The sequence below is a fragment of the Ciconia boyciana genome, chromosome 22, assembly GCF_034638445.1.
Source record: "Ciconia boyciana chromosome 22, ASM3463844v1, whole genome shotgun sequence".
Classification (NCBI taxonomy): domain Eukaryota; kingdom Metazoa; phylum Chordata; class Aves; order Ciconiiformes; family Ciconiidae; genus Ciconia; species Ciconia boyciana.
In genome coordinates this window covers 3678630-3706534 of record NC_132955.1, presented here as the reverse complement: position 1 = coordinate 3706534, position 27905 = coordinate 3678630, and the positions used below count along the sequence as shown (strand labels likewise).

At 46.8% G+C, this 27905-nt stretch overlaps 1 protein-coding gene across 4 annotated transcripts in view; it reads left to right on the top strand.

Annotated features, from left to right (window-relative positions):
- The window catches only part of KANSL1 (KAT8 regulatory NSL complex subunit 1), a 102819-nt gene that overhangs the window by 65331 nt on the left and 9583 nt on the right, over positions 1-27905 (top strand). For 2 of the 4 annotated variants that reach the window (XM_072885535.1, XM_072885534.1), the window contains 8 exons: positions 6372-6513; positions 11702-11806; positions 16969-17084; positions 18554-18749; positions 21777-21942; positions 26238-26423; positions 26832-26993; positions 27319-27470. In XM_072885535.1, the coding sequence (XP_072741636.1) occupies positions 6372-6513; positions 11702-11806; positions 16969-17084; positions 18554-18749; positions 21777-21942; positions 26238-26423; positions 26832-26993; positions 27319-27470 (1225 nt within the window). The remainder of the gene's footprint in view (positions 1-6371; positions 6514-11701; positions 11807-16968; positions 17085-18553; positions 18750-21776; positions 21943-26237; positions 26424-26831; positions 26994-27318; positions 27471-27905) is intronic. The other 2 variants (XM_072885537.1, XM_072885536.1) reach the window with 2 other exon arrangements.

Here is a 27905-nt window from a genome sequence, read left to right as displayed (position 1 = left end):
GCCTCATTTGGTGGACAGATACTTAATTGTTTTATTCGAGAAATGTCCTATACTGTACCTCTTGGGGTCTGTCCTAATGCCATGGTGAGCCTCCTACGTGAAATCAGCTAGCGTCTTTCTGGCTTGCCTGTGGCAGATGAGAGAGGCTGAGGTTGTGTGTCTTTTGGGAGAAGGTCTCGAAATCTGGGGCTTTGAACCAGACGTGGTGATCTTTGGTGATTTCTTCCATCAAAAGCTGCGTAGGAAGGGGGAGAGTAAATATAGAGCGGCCTCTGCGTTGGTAGGTGACTGCATTTCAGGGGATAGAAAAGCCCCTGGGTATATGCCAGTAAATAGTGGAGGAGGGGAACCATATGGAAAGTGCCTGGAAAGCTGCAGCTTATTGCCTCGTGTTGCAGCATTAATCTGTATCTGCGCTGGAAGGGAGAGGCCGGCAGTGTCGCGGCCAAGGACTTTCAGATCTGCCGTGTGCCTCGGGGTGTGCTGGCTCCCCTGCCCACTGCCCGGCATGCAGGCAGGGCGGCTGTGGTGCGGCAGAGCCGGCAGCACTGTGCAGCTCACCACAGGCTCATGCTTCGTTGCTGAACGCAGTTTCTGGTTCACAGTGAATCCCTTCCATTGCTATTTTACCATGCAGGCTGCTTGGCTGCGTGAAAACTTTTTCAGTGTTTGTGTGTGTCACATTTCTCTCTTTCTGGCATCGACTCTTTTTTCCAGCGCAACCTGTTATTCATCATTTAACATCAAGATGATTTGGGTTTGCTGAAGTGCTCTGGGTGGCAGAAACAATCTCACTCCAGACCCCGGTGGCTGCTTCTCGTTCATTCCTGCTGACTCCTAGAAGTGGTTCTGATATGTAGTTCCCTTCCAGCCTCTAACTTTCCAATCTGAAATCTTTTAACTTCATTTTTCTGTACTGCTCCGTGTCATTATCAGGACAGTTTAGCAGCAGCTGGTGGATCTGCTCTGTTCACTTCGCAGCTGGGTCTTTAGTAGGGCAGTCTCCCAGTGAAAAATAATTCTGCTAATCTCTAATTCCCCCAGTTTGTTGGTGCCGTCTCTGTCCGCCCCATTGGCATTCAGATGCATGGACTCAGCAGAAAGCAAGATGGACTGATGGCCAGCAAGGGCTCTCACCACCGGTCGCATGGAGGAGGGAGGCAATGCAGCTTCTCTGAGGTCCAGAGGAAGCAAAATGAACGTGTCTCTCATACGACTTGCTAGCACAAAACCAGCCGTCAGCGGGGAACTCCAATGGGCCTGAATTTCCTCTAAGGCAATATGTAAAACCCGCTCATGGGAGGAGGGCATGGGTGTGCTGTTCCTTGGAGGTGGAAAGATCCCTGTGCGTCTTCACCAAGAAGTGCTTTGTGGACAGCTTTGACTTGATTTTTGTGCATAGGCTTGTTTTAAGCATGTATCATAGGTGGAGGTTGTGTTAGGGAGGGCTTATCTGTACGGAGCTTGTACAGCTTTTACAGCACCACGACTGCTGAGATGACTGAACCGGATCTAGCACAGGTCGTACTGATGGAAATGCATCGACCGAGGTGTTGCTGTGTTCATTGGCAGGGCTGTATTTGTATTGCTTATTAAAAAAAAAATAATAAAATGAGAGCACACGCCCCTTTCTGAAATAGCCGGAGCCAAGCTCTGTGGCGAGCGGGGCTGGCTGCCCTGCCCGAGGCCAGCAGTGCCTGCCCTGCCCCTCGGCAGCTCGCTGGGCTAGCGGGAGTCAGTCCCCTTTCTGTCCCGTTGGCTCTTCCGCCTGGGCAACGGGGACACTGCTGCCTGGCAGGAGCACCTGGCTGGTGGGTTTTGTGTTCTGGAGTTGACTTTGCCATTTAGGATAACTGATTTTAACCCACAGTCGCCTGGGTTTTACTTAGGGAAGGACTGGAGCCCTGCCCTTGGGCTGATGTAACACAGGATTTATTTTTTTTTCCCCTGCCCTTCTGCAGTCATACTAAACTAACTGCTGTTTTTCAGGAAGAAGTGTTTACCTCTGAGAATCTGTCATGTTGATAAAGTTTCTTCCTGTAGTTTCCTAAAGGCTGTGCATTTCTGCTGGAGAGGTGGGCATGGTACAGCACGTCTAGGAGCCCGGCACCACGGGGCACGAGCTGTTGGCACCGGTTTGAGGCTACAGCCACAAAGGACAGGATTTGAGGTCTTCTGCCACGGGTGGGGAGAGGGATTCCCTTCTTCCCTTGCCCCCTTCCTGTGAATCCCTGCAGCCTCCCGTGGTATTTATAACCCTGCGGGCTGAGCTTGGCTCGGCTCCCTGCTTGTTCTTCCTCCTCCCTCGCAGCCCTCTTGGACACCTTCCGGGCATGTGCGGGTTCCCTCCGCGCGAGGAGACGTAAGGCTGCTGGTTCTGCGCGCACGCACTGTTTACAGTAAGCACCATCTGTTGAAGTTTGCAGGACGCTGTCCTTGTCGGTCAAGCTGAGTGCCATGCCAGCTGGGCGCGCGCAGGCGAGGGGCGGCTGTCGCTCCCGTCGCGTCGTCGTCTGAGGCCGCTCTCCTGCGCACACCGGTGCCTGCAGAAGGGGAATGAGTCTACCTGGGAAATTGTTTTTTAAAAGGATTAGGCCCCTAAATAATTAATTTCCTGTGATGTTTCATGAGCTTACCCTCCTGTCCCAGCTGGAGGAGCTGTCCTGTGCCATCCTCCGTAGCCTATTTTGTGCAAGCACTTGCAATTGTGCAGAGCACGCCCGTGCAGCAGCATGATGAACGGTTTCCCTTGGAGGATGCAGGATTTAACTGCATTGTTGCTGCTCACATTACTCCCCATGCCAGCTTTGCCTCTAAAAGCACAAGACCGCTCTCAAGATGAGCCATGCAGCCCGCTTACAGCGAGACCGTTCTCAGCAGCCATCTGTCTGTCTCTTCAGTCGTCTTGTTCAGCTTAATCCAAAACTCATTTCGGGCAAGTGCAATAAACTCTTTTATTAATTGTCATGTTTAAGTCCCTAATGTTTAGAAAGAAAGGAAGTGGGTTTCCCTCCCCCCAGAGTGAGGTGTGTGGCTGAGGTTTCAGGTGACTGCCGGTGCTGACTGCAGCAACTTCAGATGCTGTATTTTGTGTGTGGTTGCTACTTTCTAGTGCTGGTCAAGAAAATAATCGTTCTTTCAAAATATTTACACAGAGATTAAAGCTAAAGAAGCTACATAGCTTGTTATCCAAAAGCTGATATACACAGGAAAACACATATATGTCACTGACAGCACATCGCAGCAAAGGGTGTAATTGAACAGGCTCTGAAAAAGTCTTAATTCTAAATATAGAGGACCACACTACGCTCAATACTGTTTTGGAAAGTGTGGCTGAGCCATCATTATGTATCCTCCCCTCCACCTATGCCGCAGGGTGTCAGAGGATGAAGTATACACTACTGTGTTTCGCTTTCTGGGTTTATTTTTGGTTTAAATCCGGTAGGTTTTTCTGGGGTAGGATGTGTCCTGATTTTAAGGTGAAGAGCGAGTCTGCTGCTGCTTACGCTGCCATGTCACTTAGGAATCTAAATGGGCGTAAGGTGTTTTTTATACTTAATCTTGACTTCTGTGTAATCTGAGCAAAAGAATTAGATGTATTTAACGGAGCAGGCCAGTATTGTTCCAGCAGGCATAGGTGCTTTATAATGTTGCAGAGGCAAGCAGGGGAGCTGGCAGTTTGGAGGTGCTCTCAGCAGCTTTCGATATTTCTAGAAACAATTCCCAATGCTATGTGGATCCCCAGAGAGCAAACTGAAGTCTGCTGAGATCTGGCTTAGAGTCCTAAACTTCCTAGGGGTCCGGATAGTCTGTTGCATCTACAGATGCTGGAGATGCCATAAAAGCAGACACAGCCACTGCAGAGGTCTTTCCTGTTTTTAAGCTATAAAAAAAGATGAACTCTTCTCCAGTAAAATTGTTCTTAGCTTCTGAAATGCGAATATGGTAGAATTTCACTGAAACTTGGCTGGCAGATAAGTATCGTGTTCTGGAAAGTCTTGTGGGAAACTACGACATGAAAACGCTGTCAGTCTTGTGGGTGACTGAGTCAGAGCAGTGCCACTTTTCCAGCGATGCTCAGAGAAATGTCTCTGCGAGATGAGGGAGATCTGCTGCCCAAACCCTCCGGTGTCATGGAGGGGATTTCGTGCCATTTAGGCTCAGACTGGAGTTCCCTTGAGGGGAGGAGGGACCATAAAGCTTGCAAGGCATTATCCCTCTTGGAACAGAGTAAAGCATGACTGGGCCGACGATCTGGATTAGAGCTGCGTGATCGGGTGATGCTGGGGTGGTGCTGGCAACTGCTCGGCCCGTTGTAAACCAGATTAACCCTGTGGTCACTCTGCCTTGCTGGTGGGGTATGTCAGGCCTTTACCCAGCCCCGGTGCTCAGCTGCCTTGGCTGCCTTTTGTCTCGGGCTCTGCTGACTGTATCCTTGCTGTAACTGATGGAGGATTAAGATCTGGCCTTGCTGTGGCATCCATCTACAATAATATTAAAATTTCCACCAAACGTAAGGTCAGTGTTGATCAAAATAGAGCAGGCACTTTACACAGGAAAATATTCCAGAGAGAAGGAATTAAGCTCCTAAAAGTGCTTTGAAAGTGGTCTTGGAGAGGGCTGGGAGGACTGTAGGCGGCGGATACAATTGCTTGTTTTGGTGGAAATCTGGCCTCATCTAAATTGGCACTGAAGTGATGTTGCCCATGCAGCTGGGAGGTCCAGCAAGAATATGGAGAACGTATCTTGTTCTAAATTTGTGGCTTTTGCTTGTAGTTCGAAGGAACCAACTCCTTTTCAGGGTATTTCTATTAGTTGATTTGAAACTTGTAATAACCCTGGTGCTTTTTTTTTTTTTTTTTTTTTTTTGCATTTGGTAGCAGTACACCTAAATAAGGGCAGATGCATAGGAGGTGCAGATTTTTCTAAGAACTTGATTATTGCTGTTGCTTACCATCTCTGCAGCTGGGGGTGCTTCAGTAGTAAATCTCATTTACCACGTGCTGCTTTTGCTATAATGGCTGGTTTCAGCTTTGAAACAGGTTAATCTCAGCAGAAGACTTTTGGTTAGATTTTGGAAGAAAAATCTGGACACTGCTGTGGCTCCCCTGCCCCGTGTGCTCTCGCTGGGTTCAAAAATGCTACAGAAGGAGGGGGAGATGGGCAAAGGGAATTACTTTGTGATTAATTTCTTAATTGTCAAACATCCAGATGTGGCAAAGGCATTGTGCAGTGGCACTGGATTTGCGCATGCACTTTCTGCTGATGCTTTGTTTCTGCACCATGTTGTGGTTTTCTTCCTTTCTGGGTAGCCTTAATATTTATCCACCGGAATCAGGATGCTTAGGGTATATTTTCATAATATTATGGCTTTTAATGTGGCAGTGTGGAGCCTTGGATTTATACGTACCTTACCGTTTTCGTGTTTCTTTCTGCCCTGGAGTGCGGTAGTAGAGAGTAAGGGTGTTTTTGTAACAGTTGACTGTAAAATGCAATAGTGTAGTCCATGCACTAGTGAAAGCGTATTTATGCTCCTGCAGAACCATACTTTGTGTTTGCAGCAGAGATAAGGAAGGTAGGAAGTCAGTCAAGAGTTGCAAAGCGTGTGGGTTCCCCCCATGCACCCACACATGCTTACCTTCTCTCACATTGCGCCTCGCATTGGGAGGAGTAATTTTGGTATTTTTGCTATTTTGGTTGTTGGTAAATTGGTAATTTCCTGATGTTTTTTCCTGGTTTCTTTGTTTGCTCACTCAAGCCATCAGATGCAGAAATCAAGTTTACTGTTGCCCGCTTTCCTTTGCAACACCTCGTTGCAGGGGAGCAGCTTGTGCAAGGCGCTGTTAGCTCTGTTGCTCATCTCCAAACAGTGGTTAACTCTTCAAACCGAGTGATGGTGTGTTGTGAAACTTGCCACTGAGTTTTAATTGTGGCCACGTGGTACGCGCTGGTGTTCAGGCATATTTTCTGACTGATGACAGAGGTCTTTTTTTAAAGAGGCTATGTCGAGGAAGGCAGGGCAGATGGGGTTTGTTTTCTCCAAGACTTGGAAAAGTGGGTCTGGCATATGTGACCAGGTAGGACTGGAGCTGCTGGTTCAGCTAAGCGTGGAATAAAATCTTAATGCTTGCATAGGCAGGACTTCAATCACTGGGTACCAAAAGTTGTTTTAATACTGCTCTGCGGAGGCATGGCTTTTATAGCACGTCTGTAGTTTGGTTGGTAATTATTAGCAGTGGCTAGATGGTATCAGTCATGCCATTCAGTATGTAGCTTTTGATCTATCTGTCAGTTCTGCTAGGGTTTTTTGTGGGCTGTATAATTAAAATCACACTCAAAATAATCCCCCCTTCCCCTCTCTGTTTTTCCAGGAGGCGAAGGGCAGAGTGGAGATGGGCAGCAGACCGTGCAGCCATCGTCAGTCGCTGGAATTGGCTCCAAGCCCACGTCTCGGACCTGGAATACCGAATCCGGCAGCAAACGGACATTTACAAGCAGATCAGAGCCAATAAGGTGAGGACCAGCAATGTGTTTGGCTACGTGTGATTTTGCTTTATCTGCCTCCTAATGGCTCTCTTTTCTGATGCAGTGGAGAGTTTGCAAAGTCTGATGCTTTTTTTCCCCCTGCATCTCTCAAAAAGCGCGTATTACGCAGTTGTGACTAATTGTAATGCTATTTGGCATGGGCTGAGTGTAATTCTTTTCCCTGGTTCAATATGGTAACATGAAGAGAGCAATACCTTAGTTTAAAGTCAGTCTTTGGGTACTGAACAAAACTGTTGCTTTTGCATGCGTGTTGCTGTTCCCCATTGTTCGAGCCTTCCTCTTTTTTATTTAATTTGTTTTTGGGTTTTTTTTGTTTTTTTTTTTTTTTTTAAAAAACCTTCCCATTCTTTCTGTTTGGGAGTAGCTGAAGATGGGGATAAGGAACAATTTGACAAAAGACTTACTGGGGAAGGGAGGGGACTGTGGAGGAAGTTAGCTTCAGATGCTATCACATAGCACAGGCTTAAATTTGAGTCTGTATCATAAAAAAAGACTTTCTAGGTGCTGACCTTTCTCTGTGGAAAGAATCATTTTTTTCAGACTTGCTCTCAGACGGTGGGAGAATGGGGGAGAGCAAAGAAAGGATGAGGAAGGAATTGTTATCGAGACTTGTTCAGGCATGCACGTCTAAATGTCAGGCCTTGGAGGGAGGAATGTCTGGAGTTTGTGGCAAGAAGGCTCATGGTATTGCATCAACTTACAGATCCTCAGGAATTCAGAGTCCAGCAAATGCTTTTCCCAAGATGTGTGGTGCTCTGGGAGTGGCGGGGAGAGAGGCTTCCAGGCGGGTAGAAAGCCCAGGCAGGGGTGGGAGACTGGACTTTTATGCAGCTATGTAGAAAAACAGGCTAATTGAGTGAGTGAGGGCTATAAACGACTAGGTGGAAGAGCATGGCTTGCTGAATGGAATACGTTACCGAGATTAGAGCAAAAGGCTTCTGGGAAGCGGTCTGTATGTCAAATTAATGAACCAGTTTCAGAAAGAATCGTCTTCTTTCTGTCTTAAGAAAGCCAATCATGCAAGATAGTTTCTAAGTCTAAAATAGAAAATCACTAAACATTTATATGCTACAAGTTAAGTAATGGAAGAAATGAGAAAACTCATCTAATGAAGTGGAAGATTCAGTGCTTTCACCAGATGATGACAACTTGACAGACTCGTGAAATGGCCTGATAATGGCTACAAGCATCCCATATGTTTTTATCTAAGGTTGCAGTCTCTAGGTCTGAAAGAACATCATCACGGTATTGTGTCAAAGTTGAAAAGTACATCTGAGGTTTCGGAAAACAGGATGTCATCTTTTTTGATTTGTTCAAACAAAAACAACTCAACTGCGATAACCTGATACATGAATTTAAGATAAAGCATGCCACTTACAGTGGCAGAAGAGTTCAGATGTTGAGGATTTGGTAGTGGCTGTTCTACCTGAACAAGAAAGCGAGTATCAAATACCCCATCTTTCTGATAGGACTTCACAGAGATCACCGCTTGCACCCAGCTGTCGTCGTCTTGGTGTCATTGAGCTCAAGGATGCCTTGTAAAATGTGTTCTGTTTTCATCAATGAAAAACTCAGAGTAAGATTCATAAAAGCAGCTTGGGACAAGTCTAGGAGACTAGAGAAAAGCGTGCATGTTTCAGTAGTACAAGAGTCTTGTTGGAATGGATTTGGCTACAAATTGTACAAGAACAACAATTAAAGAATTTGGAGACACCTTATTTTTTCTATCAACATAACTTAACTCTAGCTTATTGGGCCATACGGAGGCTAAAAGGTAGCTGCTGCAGGAATTCAAAGTTGCTATTCTATTTTATTCTTTTTTTTAAGGTTAATTACCTTTGTATGTTAAGGTTTACATCCCAGTGGACCCTTCAAGAAAGATGCATTGCTTTGTCAAATCAAACCAAGAGAAGGACCCAGGCAGTCAGAAATAACCTTCTGTTTTGAAGGTGCACTGCTGCCTGGGTGTCTCAGCAGTAATTGTGGTTTCAGCACATTTGGATCGGCTCAGTCGGACCCTGGTGAGATGCGGAGGAAAACAACAAATCAGCGAGCATGCGTTCAAAGTTAGTTGTAAAGTAGTGTTTTCTGGCACTTAAAAATAGCAGGCTGTTGTGCCTTCGATTTTGTGTTGGTTTTGAAGAGCGTGTATAGTTAATTTAAGGGACTGGATGTCCATGAAGGTAATAAGGTGGTTTTGTTTCTTTTCACAAATGTGCTTTGTTGGGCCTTTTTGAGACGGGGTGTGGCACGGTGCTGGTCCCCCCCACGCAGAGTCTTTGCACCTCCCTGCATGTGTGGGTGGCAGATGCTCCGTGTTTGGAAAGGAACAAATGGCATTTTTTCTTTCTTTCTCTCTGTCTTACGAGTTTCACTCTTAGATGGAATAAGAGGTAAATTAAGACGAAGGGCTCCTGCAGGAATTTTGTGCGGTGGCAGACTTGGTTGAAATACAGTGACCGAAACTCCTTAAAGACGGGGTTGTTTTGCACATCGTCTCTGCAGACCCAGGTTTGACTCGTTCCCAGACCATCTGAGACAGGTTCCGCTGTGTTCCCTTCGAGCTTTTGGTCCGATCTGTGTGCAGCCTGTCCCGTGGGGAGGGCCGAGCTCTGGTTGGAGCTGCTGAGTCAAGAGAAGCGCGTGATGGGAAGGGTGGGATGGGAGTTAGGAGGAGCCTCTTGCTGGAGGAATTTGCAGCTCTCACATGAGTTTCCTGTGTCTGCAGTGGTATGTCGGGCGTAGGGCACGATAAGAGATGCTGTTGTCCCTGTGCGGGGCTGTTTAGGACACTCAGTCTCTTTCTGATGTGTCTTAATGTGTGTCAGTCCTGTTCCTCGCCCATTAGTCCCTTGGCAGAAGCTGCTGACTGTTACAGGACTGTGAGATATGAGATCTGTCTCTATATCTGTCTCTATCTGAGACCTGTACAATTGACTTCTCATTAATACCATAATTAGTGATAAAAATGGGTGTAAAGAAGCAGCAAACTTGCCCATAAATATTGGGGAGGTTGGAGGGGAGGCTTCCTTTTTTCTTTGTTTTGGAGAAGGCTGGTGGAAAGCAAGTATTGTGAGACCTTGGAGTAATTCACATGTGCTGCTCCTTTCCCTTTCCTGAAAGAGAGTTGGAAATTTGATGTTGCCCTTCTAATTCCTCTCTATTATTCAGAAATGTATAAATAACAGAGATTTAAAACTCCTAAAAGCAAAGCAGAGAGCACAAGCCCTCAGTAGGAAGATGCCGTCCAACCTGCAGGTCTGTAGGTCCGTAGAGGCTGTCTCGTGGGCTAGGAGCTGGGAGAGGACGACTGGCGTGCACGGTGGGTTCGGGCAGCGCAGCTTCCGTACGAGGGCATGAAAACCAAAGCTGTGACTGTCACAGGGAAGGCTGCATTAGGCATTGCCTCTGCTTCAAAGTCACCAGTTAAAGGGACATACTTCTAAACAAATACCCACAGTATATAGAATTAATTACTGCTCCTTCCTGAGGCATGGAGCAGCTCCCTTCATCCTCCTCCTTTAAACTGAAGGCAGAAGTCCTTGGTGGCTGTTTCTGTTCCTGGTGCCCATGCTTCTCCATCTCATTCTCTCGCTGAGCAAGTGAGAAGCCCAAGTGCTTTCCGGAGTGTCAAAGGGAAGTAGTTTCCTTGTTTCCAATTTTGCATTCAGTCCCAGTTTCTCCCTTTTTCATATCTGCTGTCTCCGCCTGACATCTGCAGATGACCAGCCTCTTTTCTGTAGCATGCCTGAGGATGTTTCTAGAAGCAATGGCGAAAAGTGATGGGTTGCCCTTGGAGAGGGATCTTTCAAGAGTGGAGGAAAAGCACAGCAGTATTTAATTGAGTTTAAACTTCCAGCCTCTCTCATCCACTAAACATCCTTCTGAGATGTCAGAAAACTCTAGAAAATCATCATCATGTTTATTCTAGAAGCTGGCTACTTCCTCATTGCTGGTCAGAGGCCACATACAGTTGTATTTAGTTTATGAACTGTTTTTAAATAAAGTATCCCTGAACTACCACTGTCTTTCTGGAGAGCCACCAATCTGTTGTATAGAAGATTGTGTCAAGGCATAAGATCAGCCTTATGAGAGACTTCTGTGGCCACATGTCATGGCATTGGTCATGTAAGATTTGACTTTGTGGACTTTGAGGGAAGCCTTGTAGCTCTCTACTCTCTCCAGATAATGTGTCCGGGTTCCCTTCCAGGCTCACTTTCTTGTGATACACCGTGCAACCTCCAAAATTGTTTTCAGATGACTGATCTGCCTATTGTTAATGTGAGCAGCCCTTTCCATAGTTCCTTGTTTGACCAAACTTGTTCTGTCTTGTCTTTGTCCTGGACTATATTAATGGCCTGTAGGTTCCACCAACTCTCCAATCCCTTGCACATTTTAGCATGCTTTTTTATAATATAGCTCAGAATATGCATAATTATAATGATTTTATTTTACTTTGTGTTGTTCAGAGAGAAAGCAGTCCTGCCTTTAGAGTAAGCTTCACTTAGAGTAAAACATAAACAGGACAACATATGCTAAGCTTGATAAAACAGTGCTGTGCCACTGTGCTTTGTCCCGCTAGGCTTATAGCAGTGGCTTGTTTATCAGTGTTTTTCTTTCCTTATTAAATTTTGTGAATTTAACTTCTTTGAAAAAATCTGCTCGGAGTAACAAGCTTGACTGTAGATTTTTGGCACCCGCTCAAAATTGTTTGCTTGGCTGTGGTGGCGAGTTCCACTTTGTACTATGAACGCAGTCGTTTCCTGCTCTGCACTACAGCAAAATGTTCTCTTTGGTTTTGCTGGCAGCAGCTCGCTGAACCTCCTCGCGTGCGGGAGGAGGGGAAGGGGTGGGAAGCAGGATGGCGGCAGCGTTTCAGCAGTTTTGCCCGAGAGGGAGCTAACTGTCTACTATTAATGGGCTGAAGGCATGTGATCTGGCTTCAGCCACTGTCCTTCCCCCTCCGAGTTCAGCTTAGATGTCAGGAAAATCCAGGCAGCAGGGGATTCGGTTTGGCATCATGTCTGAAAAATGCGGTGGGAATGCAAGCCTTGCTATGCAGCGGTTGTAGTTTCTGGGGGACGATGGATGCACAGCTTCCCTGCTGAGACCGAAGGACCCACAGTTAATTCCTGTTCCCTTCCCTCTCTTCCAGGGGCTGATAGTTCTTGGTGAAGCATCACCCCCTGATCCTGCAGTAGATGATGCATCCCGTCCCGTTAGTGCTGAAGTTAAGCTGGAGCCTGGGGCTGACCGGCTGGTAAGTGCCAGCAGCAGAAGTGACTGGGTCCAGATACTTCACGTTTATGGATTTTGGGTAGGGAAGGTTCATCCTTTAAGCTGCGGTGGAGAGAGATGCTTGAACTGTGTGTCTGGCATGGGACTGGCCTTCTGCAGAAGCACCTCTCTGTGGGACTTCACGTGGGAATTGCTGATCTGTTGGTCTGTGTAGCTCGCCTCTTCCCAGATTATTTTGGGGTTAATAAACAATAGGATTTAAACACCTCTTAGAACAGAGTTCCTTGGGGTACCTTTGTAATGTGCATTAGCATTTTGCGAAGCTTAAAAATCCTAACTAATCCTTTCCCTCCAGCAAAAAAAGTACCTCAAACTGAGAGCAGCACAATTAGCAAAGCCTTCTAAAGATGTGGCTATTAATATCTGCCTGAGTGTTACCCCTTGGAAAGGGAACTAATGGTTTCAGTGAGATGCACTGGAAACTATGCGGAGTGCCAGGTATTTATTATTTAATGCAGAAATGTAGGCCACAGACTAAAGGCTTGATCGTACTGTTCAGCCTGGCTGTGATTACTTTTGATCCTGTGGGATGCATCGACGTATTAAAATGGAGGATTTTGAAGTTGTGGTGTAGTGCTAAGAGAAGGGTGGTCCCTACGTGGCTCAAACTCCTGCTGCCAAGCTGCATTGCTCCCGCTTTTCTGTCCTAATGCCGCGTTCGCAGAGAAATGGAGCTTCACTGCAATGGGAGTGCTTGAGTTTCATAGACCAATATTCAATGTAGTTGATACAGATAAAAAACTTAACTAGAAGTGACCGTAAAATTGTATTTCGAGTGTTTTCTCCTATCACTGGCAAGACTTTGTCACAGTTTTCCTGATACTGAATGATAATATGAAATACTGTGAAATTTTTTATTAACGCTGGACCGCAAAGGGGTTATTACAAGTGATTGTGACAAAATGTCTCCTCGCTTGACACTGGCTTTCAGATGTGTGTTTGGAATTTTAGTCTTTAATTAGCAGATTAGCTGAGCCCAGAACTCTGCTGTGTAATTTGGTACAACGGACAGGTTTTGCTCATGACTGAAACAGTAGATGGTACTTCAGATGAAAACGGAGCCACGCTGGAGGAGCGATGGGAGGCTGGAGAGCCAGGATGACAGGGGCTGCGACAGATCGTGATTGAATCATAAGCATTACGCAGTGTCTGGTTTTGAACAGTGATGTCCGTCTGTCATGTGGCCCCCCCCTTTCATGCTTTAACCCAAAAAGCACTTGGAGAATAATAAACAAGCGCTGTGACAGCGTGCTCCCATTCGCTTCAGAAATAGCGTGCTCCTGCACTGATGAATTGGCTGTTATTTGGGAGCTAATCTGTAAATGGCAGGCCGATAACGGAGATAAATGATCAAATTTAACAGCGATAGGAAGAATATTTTCTTCCTTATCTGTTTAAATCAGGATGTTTATCTGACATGAGTGTATTTTCAACCTGGGAATCTGCAGATGGAAGGGCTGCGTCCCACCTGACTTTGTCCATACATATTAAAGACATTTCCCATATACTGACAAAATCATCACATTGTCCTTTTTTAGATTGTCTTGGACATCATCTCTGTATATGTAGAATAGAAAAATGTCTGTAGATTTCTGATGTATGGAAAAGAAAATGCTTGCTTGGTGGTGCTGTCTGGTTTTGCTGCTCACAGCCATCTCACTGTTGCTGTGTTTACTAATTTCCTGCATTGGCCCTTTTCTCATCCCTTTCACTTGGATATGAGCTCTTCAGACGGAGACTTTTATTACTGCAGTGCTCGCGCGATGGAGGTCCGATCTCTCTTGCAGGTCTTGGAGGTAGCAGTGACGCAAATAATAGATACGGAGAGCAGTGAAGAACAACATTTTCGGTGTAAAGCAGGCTGCTGGTTCCTATTTGGCACCTTCTTGTGGCTACTCCTGCAGCCGTGCTTGCCATCTTGGAGGGTAACTCCTTCTGAAAAGGACTTTTTAATCCCCTTCCATGGCGTCCACCAGGACACGCACATTGCTCCACGCTGCCGGCTTCTCTGCAGCAGTGCTGGAGGTGTCAGCCACCAGAAACGCTGCCTCCAGGCACCCAGCTTCTACACCCGCTGCTGGAGGGTTTGTGCTTAATTGGACTTGCTCGTAAGGGTGGGGTGTTGAGTCAGCCTTGATCTGCTCCGAGCCAGAGATTAGCCCAGAGACCATTCCTGTTGCGTTAGGACACTTACTGGAAGGATATCTCTTGGGCCTCTCCTGGAGAGGTGCTTACCATTTTGGCAGTCTTTGGGCTGCTTAGAATTAGGTGCCTTTTTTTTTTTTTTTTTTTTTTCCCCTCCTCCCCCAAACTGGCAGAGTGAGACACAGGTCTGCAAGGTGGAGTAAGGGGAGGAATCCATCCTGTCTCATCCCCAGCTCCTCTTTGGATCTCATCCACTCATGGGTACCTCCCTTGGCTGGTGTGAATGCAGGATACGTGTCCTCAGGCATTGGCTTGATATGTGGGATGTGGCTGATAATCCCTAGGAGGAACTAATCCTATCGTCAGTGGAGGGAAGGGCTTTGCAAAGAAGGTCTGGGAATGTCTGGTAGGAACTGGAAGCTCAGTATGTGAATAAATATTTTTGCCTGAAGATGGGAATAACACAAAGCCCTGAAGAAATAACTCGGCTGTTGATATTGGTTCGTTGCTTGTATCGCTAGTCTAGCGAGGGGGATGCACTTAAAATTTTTAATAGTAAATGGAAAAGATATTGATGGAGTGTCTTGGTAAGGCTTTTCTCTGCGTTAGGGGTTTGTATCTAGTGACAGGTGAAGGTCTGAACCTGTCTGCTTTTGTTTGGGTTTTTGGGAATATGGGGGATATTCCTGGTGTTGGGACATGACTGCCTGCCAGCACACAGCTTCTTTACTGCCGTGAGAGCCCCTGGTAGTCCGCAGGCTCCTGGTTTCATGTGCAACAAGCAGATGTGCTAAAGCTGAATCTTTGACGCCCTCCCTAAGAGTCCTAGGGATCCTAAAGACCTGGCCTTCCAGAACCCAGGTGTACCCAAAACACAGAGAAGAGCTCAGTCTGGAGCATTGATGTGATCCTGGTGTGATGAACGCTCCTCTGGATCCCGGCCTGGCTGCCCAGCCAGCCCCGGAGGAAGGCACGGCGCTGGGACGTGCATCCGGGAGGAGCTGGTGCAAGAGCTCTGCCCCTGCTCTGAACGCTGGAGGTGTCAGCTCTTGCAGTCCTGCTCGTTCCCCCGTTGCTCATGTCAGAGCCTTGTTAGGGTACACCCATCTTCAGTGTGATAAGGTGAGCCTGGGCTGTTTCTGATAAATAAGACTTTGGATTGATGCTTTCCAGCTCCTCCGCAGGAAGCAGAGGGGTCACCCTCTATTCCTATCTTGAACCACCAAGCCGGAGACAGCTCTTGGAGAAGAGGTTCCTCCTTTAAGGCCCTTTCTGGAGAAGAAAATAAATACCCTATTTCAAAAGAGCTTATGAGTCATGTGTACCCGCCCTCCTGAACCGCGGGTGCCTCCGGCAGAGGTGTCATCTGAAGGCTCAGCCTTGCCGAGCCTCTGGAAACCAGAGGGAAAACGTTCAGCTCCTGCACTGACTTCACCTCGCCAGGTGCCGCGTTGTGCTTGCGTAAGGCTTCTGGCGCGATCTGATCTCACCCCTACGTCTGTCCGCTCAGACCGAGTGTTGGAGATGAGGCTGTCGGTCTGATCCTGTCTTTGCTCCCCCCGGGAGAAATGTCTTTTTTAGCAGAAGTGTAGAAAACCCAGCAAAGTTCCTCAAACAGGCAACCGGCAGAAGTTGTCTGTGGTGTTAGAAATGGCTCTTTCCTTGGTGAGTCAGGTCTCTGCTAATCTGGAAACCGTTAGTCCAGCACCGCTGTAGCCTGATTTTACTTGTTCATTGAGTTGGGAGAGTTATTGCAGGGAAGATTTTAACCAGTGCAATACTGATGCTTTTGAGATGGAGTATGTGACAAGCAGGGGGGCTGGCTGGCCAGCCGGCCATCTATGTAGATAAGTCAGACCTTTTCTTTTGTCTTTTTTACTAGTACTTGAACTGCACCACCGCCCTTGCCTGCGCGAAGGGGGAAACCCAGCTAGAGAGACATTGGCAGTGAGTGTAGGAAGTGCTGCATGAAGGAAGAAATGAAGTTTAACCCCGGGGAGGAGGAAGAGCATGTCTGAAAACAAAAAGAAGGGGCTGTGAGGATGAGACTGGGGGCAATGAGTGCCAGGGGTATGAACACGCTGGACCGCACCAGCGCCTGCTGGGGTGGAGAGCAAGAATGTCACTGGCAGGAGGTACAAAGCCAGCGTGTCCTTGGAAGCTGCGGTGACAGTCCCCCCCCGTTGAGGCCACTTGCAGGGCAGTGGGAGATGTGCAGCGTTCAGTGCTGCAGCCACACAGTAACTGCTGCCCACTGCAGAGCAAGGGGGGTTGTATTTCAGACCTAAGGCAGAAGGGATTGGGGAGTTCTGTGTCTTTAGCTTAGTTTTTACTTACTTTCCTCTGCCAAAAAGGTGTTTCCAACTTTGTGTTTATCAGGCAGTTTTAGCTTTATAGAGTTGGCCTGCTTAGATCCAAAAACCACAGCTTGAGTGCATACTCATTTAAAATACTTTTTAAAGTGCTATTTGGACCGTGTTTGCACAGGTATTTAGTTAAAATGCAAATTCAATTTTGCAAGTCTGTTCTCCTCTCCCTCTCCTGTTTCCCCCCAAAGTGCTTAGACAAGAGCTTGCAGCCATGTGGCTTAGAGCACAACATCAAACTTCAGAAGAGGCCTGCGAGGTTTACAGGTGGTTATGGACTTGTTTGCACTATTGAGACAAACTGCTAAAATCTCCTTAAAGACCTCAGCCTTTCATGCTGCTTAGTGGTTGCCTGAGGGGAATTGAAGTCCTTTGGTTCTTGCATTGAAAGCGCTGTCGTGTATCCATCCTCTTGCCAGAGCTGCTCACTAAGAAGTCCTTACTTCTCCGGTCTCCTGTTCACATAGTGACTTCTGAACCCTTGTTTTGAAGTCCTGTGTGGAAAACCCATGGCTACAGTGCAGAATCCTCAACTAGAAACTGGGAATAAGAAAGTGGTGGCTATTTAAGAAGCTTTTTTAATTAATTTATGATCTTTTTCTTCCTTCCTTAGAGTGTTTCTGGATCCCAGCCACTAGAGAGCTTGGGTATTTCTGCTGCAAATACTCCTGAATCCCATCCCGCTAAGCCCTGTGGAGCACCAAGACCTGTCAATGGAGTTATTAACACGTAAGCTGCTTGCGTATTATGGGAAGAGTTTGATTTTTATGATCTTGACAAAGTCTCATTGGAAACCAGCCTGTAACATGCTGGTGGGTAGTAACTGGGTTGGTAACAGTATAAATGGTCTCTCTTTGAAAAAAAATATGGTAGTAGATCATGCTTGGAAACACTTTGGAGGAGATTGCTTGCTTGAGGTTTTCTGCTGCATTGTTTTTCTGAAAATGGTATTAAACTGAGCTGTGTTTACATGAAGAAGCCCTGCAGGCAACCATGCAATGAGCATGTTCAAAACTGTTTCTTTATGGGTATTTTTAATACACTTGCAAATTGTATGATTCAAAGGTACTAGTGGCCCACTTGCAATTATTTTGCAGAACTATCTGTAACCACTGGCCCACTTTTCTGGAGATACTGAGGAACCCAAATCCCATTGATTTTGGGAGTAAGACTTTCTAAATTCTTTGTTTCTCCAGGCTATTTTTGTTAAGTCTTTAAGTGGGTAAATGAAAATAAGTGAAAGAAATTCTTCTGTGCTACAGGATGATTTCAGGGTTGAACCACTTGAAAACCCTTGAACGCACGGTGCTTCAGAGTTCTGGTAGTGGTAGAGAAGCGTTGCCAGCACCGTTGCACTTGCTTGGTACCTTGGGCAGGGATGCTGCAAGCGTAGAAAGCACCGATCAACTAACTCATTGCTACAGCTGAAACACTGCGGGCTATAACAGAGCCCTTTATATGCCTGTAGCCTTTGAACTACAGAGCCTTACACCACAGGGCTTTAATGTTTTGCATTTTTAGAAATGAAACACTTGTAAAATATACATGAAAAGGTTCCGTAGATGAGGAGCTGCGCTGGTATTTGGTAGGTGGCATGGTGTATTGATGCCACGGTGGGGCAGGGTTACTGCGTGTGGACAGGAAAGTCCTTTGTACGTAAAACAGAAAGGTTAATGTTAACATTGCACCTTTCTGGTGTCACTGCTGAGAGTTGGTAGAGGTATAGTTCTCAAATATTAATCAGAATCAAGTTTACATCGAGGTTAAATATTTTTTCTAGAAAATGATAAGTTCTCTGCCTTGTGCTCTCTGGCATTTAGACTCGTGAGCACCTGTTGTATTAAGATACCCTCAACTGTAATTCTGAGGGAAGCTGAATTCTAGGATTAAAGCTGTTCAGGGCTAGGGTGGCTTTTGGTCTTGCTCTGTGTCTGGCTTTACATGCTATTTTTTATTCAGAACTTCCAAAGGTATTTTGTCAAAGGTTCAGTGGTGGGAGAGTATGGAAAGCGACCAAAGTAAAAGCAAAAATTAGAGTTGGCTTAATAAAAGCTATTGCCTCGTGAAACTGCAATGCTTTAAACTCAGCTAGAGTGTTTGCGAAGGCCTGAATCGTGAACCCGGCTGGTACTGCTGGGTAATGTGGGATGGTTGAATGAATAACAGTATCTCTCTTATTCTCTTCTCTTCTTGGGCAGTCTTCAGCCTGGCCTGGCAGAACATGCTCAGGGAGATGGCCAGGAAGCTGAGGAGCTCTTGCATAAAAAGCAACGACTAAACATGGTTTCTTCATCTTCGGATGGAACGTGTGTAGCAGCTCGCACTCGCCCAGTACTGAGCTGTAAGAAGCGACGGCTTGTTCGACCTAGCAGCATTATACCCCTTTCCAAAAAGGTTAGTGCCGTTTGGATTTTTGATGCAGTATAAAGCTAAAGCTCCACGCCAAAGAGCCTGGTGAGGTACTGATGCATTGGTCCAGTGTGCTTTTGCTCTTTGCATGAAGAGGTCTCCCTGTTCTGGGAATGTTTGTGGTTATTAAGAGGGGAAGAGTAATGGGAAGGAAGAGGAGGACAGTGAGGCTTCAAAGGCTGTTGGAGAAGTAAAGGAGAAATGAAGGAGAAGCTTTTAATTTGTTGGAAGGCTATTATTAGCTGTCACTGGGAAGGGGAGATGCTGAACTCTGATGTGGGTTTTCTTTTCTAAAACCAACCAGCCTGAGGTGAACTTCAGGCCGGGTAGTTCACTATGGCACGTCTGAGCAGTGGAAAGAAGCTCAGAAAAGTCAAGTGTCGGGAAACCTTAACTCTGAGCACAGGAATTAACACAGCCCCAGGAACTCGCTGCTACTTGCTCAAAGAACTACAGTTGTCTGACCAGGCGTATGTGGGATGTCTTGCAAAAGGCCTGCCGAGGTGATCGTGTTCGCTTCCGCTGCTTACGTTTGGAAATTGCTGAATGCCGTGACTCTGTTCCTGGTTTTGTTTTCTTTCTTTTTTTTTTTTTTATTTTATATTCCTCTCCACATAGTCTTCCCTTGCCCTTATGGAGAATTCAGTTCAGTGGAAATACAGTTCATTCCCTGTATGAGGAAAGGCCGTGCTTCATTCTTTTTAATTTCTCTTCGGAATGCCGTAAACTGTCAGTTGGAGGATAGATAGTTAGAAATTGAGGGAATTAGGACCTTTTTTGTGCATGCAGCTCCCATGATTGTAGAACCATAGATGGCAAAAATCCACTTACCTTTGAGTCAAAGTGTTTTGAGTCAAACTTTACCACAAAGGTTTGGGGGTTTTCACTATGCAGGTGCTAGAGTTTTAAAGAGAAGCTCAAAAAGCAACATTTTTCTGAGCAAAATAGATTCTCACTCAACTGAGTTAGCTTTAACTGATTACTCGTTTGCAGTTTTATGTGGGATATTTCTGGTAGAGTTCTGCAGTGACTGCTTGCAAGCTCTTCAGTGATTTGGAAGTTTATAAAGCATTCCGTAGGTGATGCTGACTTGTGCACTCAGTGTTTGAAGAAGCATCTGTTAATTCTGTGTTAGTTTTTGACTATATTCATCAAATACATTTGATAATCAGAGATGGTTCAGAAGAGCAGTTCCAAAGGATAGGAGATGTGCCAGATAGCAGAGTATTTCTGTGGACTTCTCCAGTTATTTGAGAGAAAACCGAGTGATGGCTACCTCATGGTCCAGGAATACCATGTCTGGTTGACTGCAGTCTCCCATCTAGCACCAAGTTGTTGTGGATTGCTGTGACCAGAAATTACAACTGGAGAGTTCAGTGTTTCAACAGAGATCATCTGTTGTGCCTAGTGTTTTACAAAATCTGAATACATCGTCACTGGAAACTTTGAAGTCGGGAGATGTCCTGTAGGAAAGAAGAGGGGCTTAAAGGTTGAGTGGGTCTGGAGCCTGCATTGGGTTGCAAACAGGACGGGAAGGGATCTCCTGCAGTCACCCACAGCATCCCCGTGCCCCAGAGCAGACGGCTTCATCCTCGTACCGTGCCGCATGGTTTGTCTAAACCTCCTTAGGCAAGCTATTTGAGTGCTTAGCTAGTCTTGTTTTTCAGACAACAAAACCAAACAAACCAAACTTTCGAATATAAGCTGCCTTGGCTGCCATTTAAAGTCATTACCAGTAGTCCAAGTCCTGCTGTAAACTGGTCAGCTCCCCTCATCGCTTCAGAAGCTCTTCCCGAAGTGTGAAAGTTGATATGGTAGTTCTTAATGTGGTCACCTCTACACTAAACACGCCACAGGTCTTTCTAGTTTTGCACATAGGACGTATTTTTTTGGATCTTGTAATTTTTTTGTTGTTTTCCTCTCTGTTTGGTGCACACATTTCTTGAAGTATGTGCCCAAAACTGGGTGCAGCCCCTCCAGCTCACATGTTAGCAATGCCGAGCAGAGTGGCAGGATTACCTCATGCGTCTTGCACAGCTGTCCTGTTTATAAAGCCCCGTGGGGTGTTAATTCTCAGTAATGGTACGACACTGCTGATTCATGCTCATTTTCTGATCCATAACAACCACCAGATCCTCTGGGCAGAACTGCTGCTCAGTTACCTCTTCTTCCTCTTCACTGGTCACTGAAGCATCCACTTGTTGCATTTGCCCTCAGTGAATCATATTTGATTTATTTTAGATCGTTTCTCTTAATTTGTAACCATGAGTGGGATTCCAGCTCTTTCCTTCAAGGTCCTTGCAGCCCTTCCCAGTTCTAGTGTTATTTGCTAAGGCTTAAGGGTATTATCTCTTCATCATTCAAGTCATTAATGGAAATTATTCGAATATTACTAGACTCAGAACAGACTTCTGCAGGATCTGGTTTGTTACATCCTTCCCTTTTGACGGGGAATCATAGCTTGCTGTCTCTTTATGGGATTTACATCCAGTTGTGCATCTGCCTGCAGTGGTTTCATACAATTGAAGTCTATATAAAGTCTATAAATCTGTGAATTGAAAGTCTGTCCTGGTTTAGGAAACAAGGTTGAAAAAACCACCCTTTTTCACTCTGTAAAGGTGTCCCTGTAAGTGTCAGCTCTTGGCATATAGTGATGGCTCTCTGACCCATCTGATTGCAAAAAGGCTTTTTTTCTTCTCTGACAACTGAATTGTGCTGCCTCATGGTTTTTATAAATGAGGTTTCAACCTAGATAAAACTAAACACTTTTAGTCAAATTTAGTAGATGTTAAACCGTGCTGCTGAGTAGTAGTTTTCAGTTGTGTTTATGCAAAGTGAAAGTGTCCTTTTATGAGTCAAGACTGAATGAACAGGTTTTATACAGGGTATTAAAAAAAAAAAAAATCAGCCTTTTGGATGTTTTTCATGAGCTGTCGAAGGGGAATGTGTGAAGAGAGCTTATAGACACGTTGACCTCTGATTTGTTGACACTATTCTCTCTCCCCTTTCCAGGTCCATCGTAATAGCCTGGTGCGATGTAGCTGTGATGTGAACCCTTCGTGTGCTCTGTGTGGCACTCGAAGCTCAACGACTCTGGAAATCCAGTATGATGCCCCTTTGCTGGAGCGCCTCTCCCAGCTGGACTCATGTATTCATCCTGTCCTGTCATTCCCAGATGGTAAGCACAGCACCCACGGAGCTGCCAGGCGTGTTGTCAAACTGGGTCCTGAGATGGGTTACAAGGGATGCTTGGGCGTGCTCCGGAGCCTGCTCCTCCATCCTGGGCTTCCAGAGGAGGTGCAGATCTGCTTGAGTACAACCAAGCTTGTTCAACTGCAAGTATTTTTAGGAGCAGAGCATTTACTGGAGCAGAAGGGTTTGGGAAAGCGTTACACCTGAAGTCTGCTCTGCTATGAACGTGTTTGTTACGGGAACCTGACCTGGAGCCCGTCTTGGGGTGGGGAAGCCGAGCGGTGCCTGGGAGTCTGTACTGGGACGTGGGTCTTTGGCTGGTGTCTGTGTGGCTGTAAACCACTTGAGAAATGTTTGCTTCCACAGAATTTATGCATCTGTATAAAATTATTTGTGGATTGGTTTAAGTCACAGGAAATTTTTTTGACCTTGTATGGAATTGTAAATGATCTTCCATGGTTCAGAGGGTGCAGTAAGAAGGGATGTTCCCGTTAAGACACTCATTTCCCTGTGTTGCAGTATCAGGGTTAATCATCATTAAGAGGAATAACTAGCCAACCCTGACTGTGGGGGGTATTCACAGATTTTGTGTGTAGGGACTTTTCCCAGGGGAAAAGAAGTAGTTTCCAGAGTCTTTTGCTTCCTAAGCTGCCAAATTAAATACAAGCCTGTTCTTTGACCAAAAACTGTTGGCTTGCATGAGATTGGTGTCCACCTGTTATCTTTTTCCTCTGGTCACAAAATACAGGACCACAAATGATAGCAACTGGTACTTTTATCAGGAGAGCCAGGCAGTAAATAGATCGTAGCGGTTCCTTTCCTTGGTAGGAGTGCCTGGCTGCTTGAGGTGTAAAACACCGCTGGTACTGCTGGGGGGAAGCTGTGTGTCCCTGCTTCTCATGAGATGTAAAGTGGTTGGTCCAGGTTAAGACACTGGGCTAATGTGTGTATTTGGGTTTAAATTCCAGCTTTGCGCAGACTTTGTGCAACAGTAGGAAATGCATGGAGTGTCTGGGAACAATTAATCTGGCATCTTTCACTAGTACTATATTTAAAACAGACTAAAATAGTAAATTGGTGCTGTTTTTAAAAACTAAATCCCTGCCCCCCCCCCCAAAGACATCTCTATTAAGGAATCCTACAGGAACTGAACACGCTGAACTCCTGAAGCAGAAATTTATTTCCTGATTTCACAGCACTTGTAATCCTCTGTCTATAGTGTTAAATCTAATATCCAAGGAAGCAGTGAGAAAACCTGTTGTGAACTATTGCAGCATGGCCACCAGGCAAATTATCTCATCCCATATTCATTTTCCATTTTCTTAAGGTCAGCTGCAGCCAGCTCACGTGGTAAAAGATCCATTCTGCCTGCATGAGATTAAAACCTTTTGTTTTTAAAACTACGTGGTGTAAAGCTTAAAACACCTATACAAAAGTACCCCTTCCCTTCCTCCCTCCAAAGCCAGGGACAGATTAACTTTGATTATTCGCTAATGTTTAATATCGTTTTGCTAGGGTTGCTTTTTGGGAACGGGGATAATTTTCTGTTGAAACGTAAAGCCAGGTAGTGTGTTCAGGTAGGGGAAGTGCTGTGCCTGAAGTTAGTCTGCATCAAGATGTCTGTGAGTATTAATCCAAGTTGCTATCGGTGCTCCCGCATTATTATTTTGAGGGCTCACCTTGAAAGCAAACAGGCTGGGTCGATGGGCAGAGGCTCAGTTAAGACTTTCTGTAGGCTTAGAGCTGTGAGCATGTGCTGACTTTCACTTTGAGCCTGTCTCTCTGGGGCTCCTCCGGTGCCAGCAGCCGGGGATCTCTGGTGCAGTTTGCCAAGGGTAAAATTGCTGGGCGCCGCAGGAGGAAAAAGATCATTTATTCTTCTGGCAAGTGGGGTGCAGGCATCGCAGCTTTTAACCCGTTGCACTTGCGCTTCGTAAGCGCTTTGTCCCCTTCCTTTCAGTTTTTTTTTTTTTTTTTTCTGGTTCATCTGATTTCTCGCTGGGAATTTTCAGATGATGTAATAACCTTGGTGGGGAGGATGAGAGCTGGGGCTCTCGGGCTCAGTGCGGTTGCCATCTGCCGGTCCCCGGGAGGCCTGCACCGCTCGGCCGAGGAGGAGGAGGAGGAGGAGGAGGAGGAGGAGGAGGAAGAGGAGTGATGGTGTCACTTGCTGCACGGACTCTGGTGCAACCAGTGCTGACAGCAGGGCAGTGGCAAACCAGCAAATAACTCGTTTGCTGCTGAAAACGTTTTGTCTTGTGTTTTTCCCCTCCCTTCAACCTGTCCCCTCTTCCACGGATGTGTGGGCTGCTGGGATGGGATGAATTTTCAGGAGAAAGCAAAAAATTAACAGAGAAGAGGCCATTCTCCCAAAGTCAGACCACTTCAACACAGTGATGTTGCAGCCTCGCTGGCAACGTCCTTAAAGGACTGGCTTGGCCCCTCTCTGTTCTTTGGGACAGGTCTCTACAAACCAGTAGTGGTGGCCGAAGAGCTGCCGTCGCTGTGATAGCCCTTCCTTAGCAAATGGATGGGGCTAAAGCAGAGCTTTAACCATCAAGGTACTTTAAATGCAGCTGTCCTGGCTTTTTCCTGAGAGTCAAGTTCCCCCTATTAATAACAGCCGACTCCAGCCCGTGCTCTGCCAGCTCTCTCTGTCCTGTTTGCCTGCCCAGATCTCCTGGGGCTTTTCAGTCCCTGGAATTGGTGGGGAAGTTTCGGAGGGGTTCAGATATCAGCCGTTGAGACTACTGATAGGGCTTGAATCTCTGCCACTTGCCCTCTGAGATTATCTAGATGCAGTTTCCAAATCCCACGGCAGCTCCTAATTGCCTCCACGTCCCCTCTGCAGGCGCCGAGTGAGAAGCTTTATTCCTAGTGCAGGGCTTGGGAAGGTTCATCTCTGCTCGGGATTGCTTCAAAGTCCTTGTGAAAATGTCACGTGAGCTTGAGAGATGTGGGGGAGGGATATTTGTACTACTGATGCTCATCTTCGCGCTTTTAACTCCTAGTTGTGGCAGCGTGAGTTTGCGTCGGGCTGCGTGTCCTGCTGGCGACAGTCTGCTGGTCTGCACTGGGGGAGGGAGGCAGATGGGTGGCATGTCAAACCACAAATGCTGGTGTATAATGATCTTACAGATGTAGCTGGAGAAGATAAATTCATGTCTCAGAAGTTCTTCTGTTAACCCTAAAGGTTTTAATGCTTTTCCAAACTAGGATTTTAGCCCTCAGGCACATAAAAGAGAGCTGGGTCTTGGAGGAGGATATTTGGTGATCAAATCTGAAGTTTGAAGCTATGAGTATGAGAGGAAGGCTTATTGGTGGGACTCCTGAGGCTGGAGTAGTTTGCTGCTCCAGTTAATGGTTTTTATAGTCTACCTTAGCCTATCTGCACAAGAAATACACTGAATAATCTCATTAGTGTTCTGTCTTTTGGCTAAGGTTGGGGGTGCATGTCTGTAGGGGATCTGGGAGAAACGAAGTTTGAGGAATGTGAGCAAAAGTAGCGTCTGCCGAAGTTCACAGCAGTACAGCGTCCTTGTGCTCGTTGTGAGGCGGCAGGATTAAACAGGGACAGGTACTCTGGATTACCGTGGTCTGTGGTATGCACAGAAACTTCAGGCTCAAAATGCATCAGTTACCCAGATAATTACCGGTGAGTTTGCCTGCTCGCAGATGGCTGCGTGACCCAGCCCCTGCCTGGGAGCTCCTGGCGAGCAGCAGTACCTGCTCTTTGGGCCTCTGAGGTGTGCTCATTTACACAACTTTCGTTAGATGATCGAGGTGCCACATCAGGCAGATTAACGTCATACAGTACTTGGTTGGCTTTTGGCTTGACCTGAAATTGAGGATTCAAGCTGAATTTCTCTCTTCCAGCCCGTCCTTCTGTAGTTTGATGCGCTGAGATATCTCAGATTCTTGGAAATCAGATCTGAGATAGAAGAACTGAGTGTGGCAGTACATGAGATACCTTCAGTGGTAAAGATGCATGGTTTTTCTGACAAAGGCTTCGTTCCCCTGCCAGGTTATACTTGGGCTGTGAATCCTGTAGGAATGTGCTTCTCTTAACAAGCTTCAGATTAGAAATGTTGGGTCCTAACACTGCAGGTCCTCCCCGAACATGGGGAAGGCGTAGGCAAGCCTAGGTTTTATGGGCAGTCAATGCCTGTATGTTTGTCGAGGACTGTTCTTACTGGGGGACTGGGAGAGGATTATGGTACCGCAGCTTTCTGGTGCATAATTTAGTTAATTTGAATGCCGTGTTTTGTTATCCCTCTGCAGATGTGCCGATGAGCCTGCACTTCCAGAGCATGTTGAAATCTCAGTGGCAGAACAAACCCTACGAGAAAATTAAACCTCCCAAAAAGCTCTCGCTCAAGCACAGAGCCCCCATGCCTACCAGCAGCCTGGCTGACCCTGCTCGCAAGGACCGCCACAAGCTGGTGAATTCGTTCTTCACTGCAGCCAGTAAGTGTCCTCCCTGCCTCCGCCACGTGCAGAAACATTGCCTAGTCTTGTACCCGACAGCCGTGCAATCTGGGAGGAGGAGGAGGATACCCTTCAGATTCAGCTCTCGGGGATGAGGCCATGGTATCGCAGGCCAGAGCTGAAGGTGAAGTGTGTGCAGGTTGTGAAGTTCAGGCTGGTCTCGGTTCGTAGGGACCTCTTCTTGATCGGTCTGAGGCTGTGCTCACGCTGGCACGGGCAGTACTACAGCTCGTTCTGCTCTGAGCACATCTCTCCAGCGCCCTGATGGTGTTGAGCCCAACCTGTCTGGATTTATGGAGCTGGTAAACTCTGCCCAAGTCTCCTGTGCCAACAGAAAGAGAGGTGAAAACTGGCGTTTCATAGCTCTTTCTCTGTTCCCCTCCTCAGAGCGCTCACATCAAAAAACCCAACCAGACAAGGCACACAGGCCGCCTTTAGACGATTTTACGGCCGTGTCCAAGGCCGAGAGAGCGCCAGAGCGCTCGCTTGTCCAGCCTCCTGCCTATGACAAAAAGCGATTGCGAGACTGCTCATCTGAGAGGAGTGAAGGTAGGCTCCCACGGCCAGGTCTCTCGGGGGGAGCTTGGGCTTTGCTGCATATCCAGCCTCTCTCCCCCTTCGGCCTCGTAGGAGGGGGAACGCACTGCTTCTGGGCCTTGTCGCCACTGCAGCGATGCCTCGTGTGCTCTAACTGCTTCTTCCCCCAGGGCCTCTCAAGCTGGCAGCCACCATCAGAAGGTGCTTCTCTTTCATGCAAAGTGCTCCTCAGCACTGGCCGTTTCTGGTGCACATGGTCCTTTTCTGTCCACCACCACCCCACTTTGGTTTTTTTGCTAATGTCATTCTTCTTTTTTTCCCCACCCTTCTTGTGTAGTGTTGAAGCATCACACGGACGTCGGTGGCCCAAGCTACTTGTCAGCAGCTGCGACCCCCACACCTCACAGCCCTATAGCGCGGCAACTGTCCACCTCCTCAGAAGGCTCCGCTCCTGCCAGCACGAGTTCACAGGGCACCTCCAGCACAGCCGTAAGTAGCTGGTGCCTTTCTGGAGAGGTTTCTGAGCTCAGCTCCATCATGGGGTCTCAGCTTTTGAGCAGTTCCGGCATCATAGTATTTCTCTTACCGTGCTGGACCCATTGGTTCAGCTGATGGTAGGGTTGCTGGCCCTCTTTTTTTACTCTGATTTTGGGTCTGCTGGGGTTCCTGGATTGACGTTGGCTGTGCAGAGAGCCAGTCAACTGCAATTACGGGGTTACTGTCAGCTCAGTAACTGCTGGTAAATGTTCCTGTTCTCAGTAGTCCCCTGGCTTTGCTCCATGTCTGGGTTTTGGTTTCGGAAGTTGTCTGGGGATGCCAGGAAGAGGAGCAGAAGAGCTGAGCACCAGCAGTGTGCTGCTGCTAGTACAATGGTGCTTCCACTGAGATGGCTTTCCCTTCGTGGCCTCGGTGGCACTCGGCTGT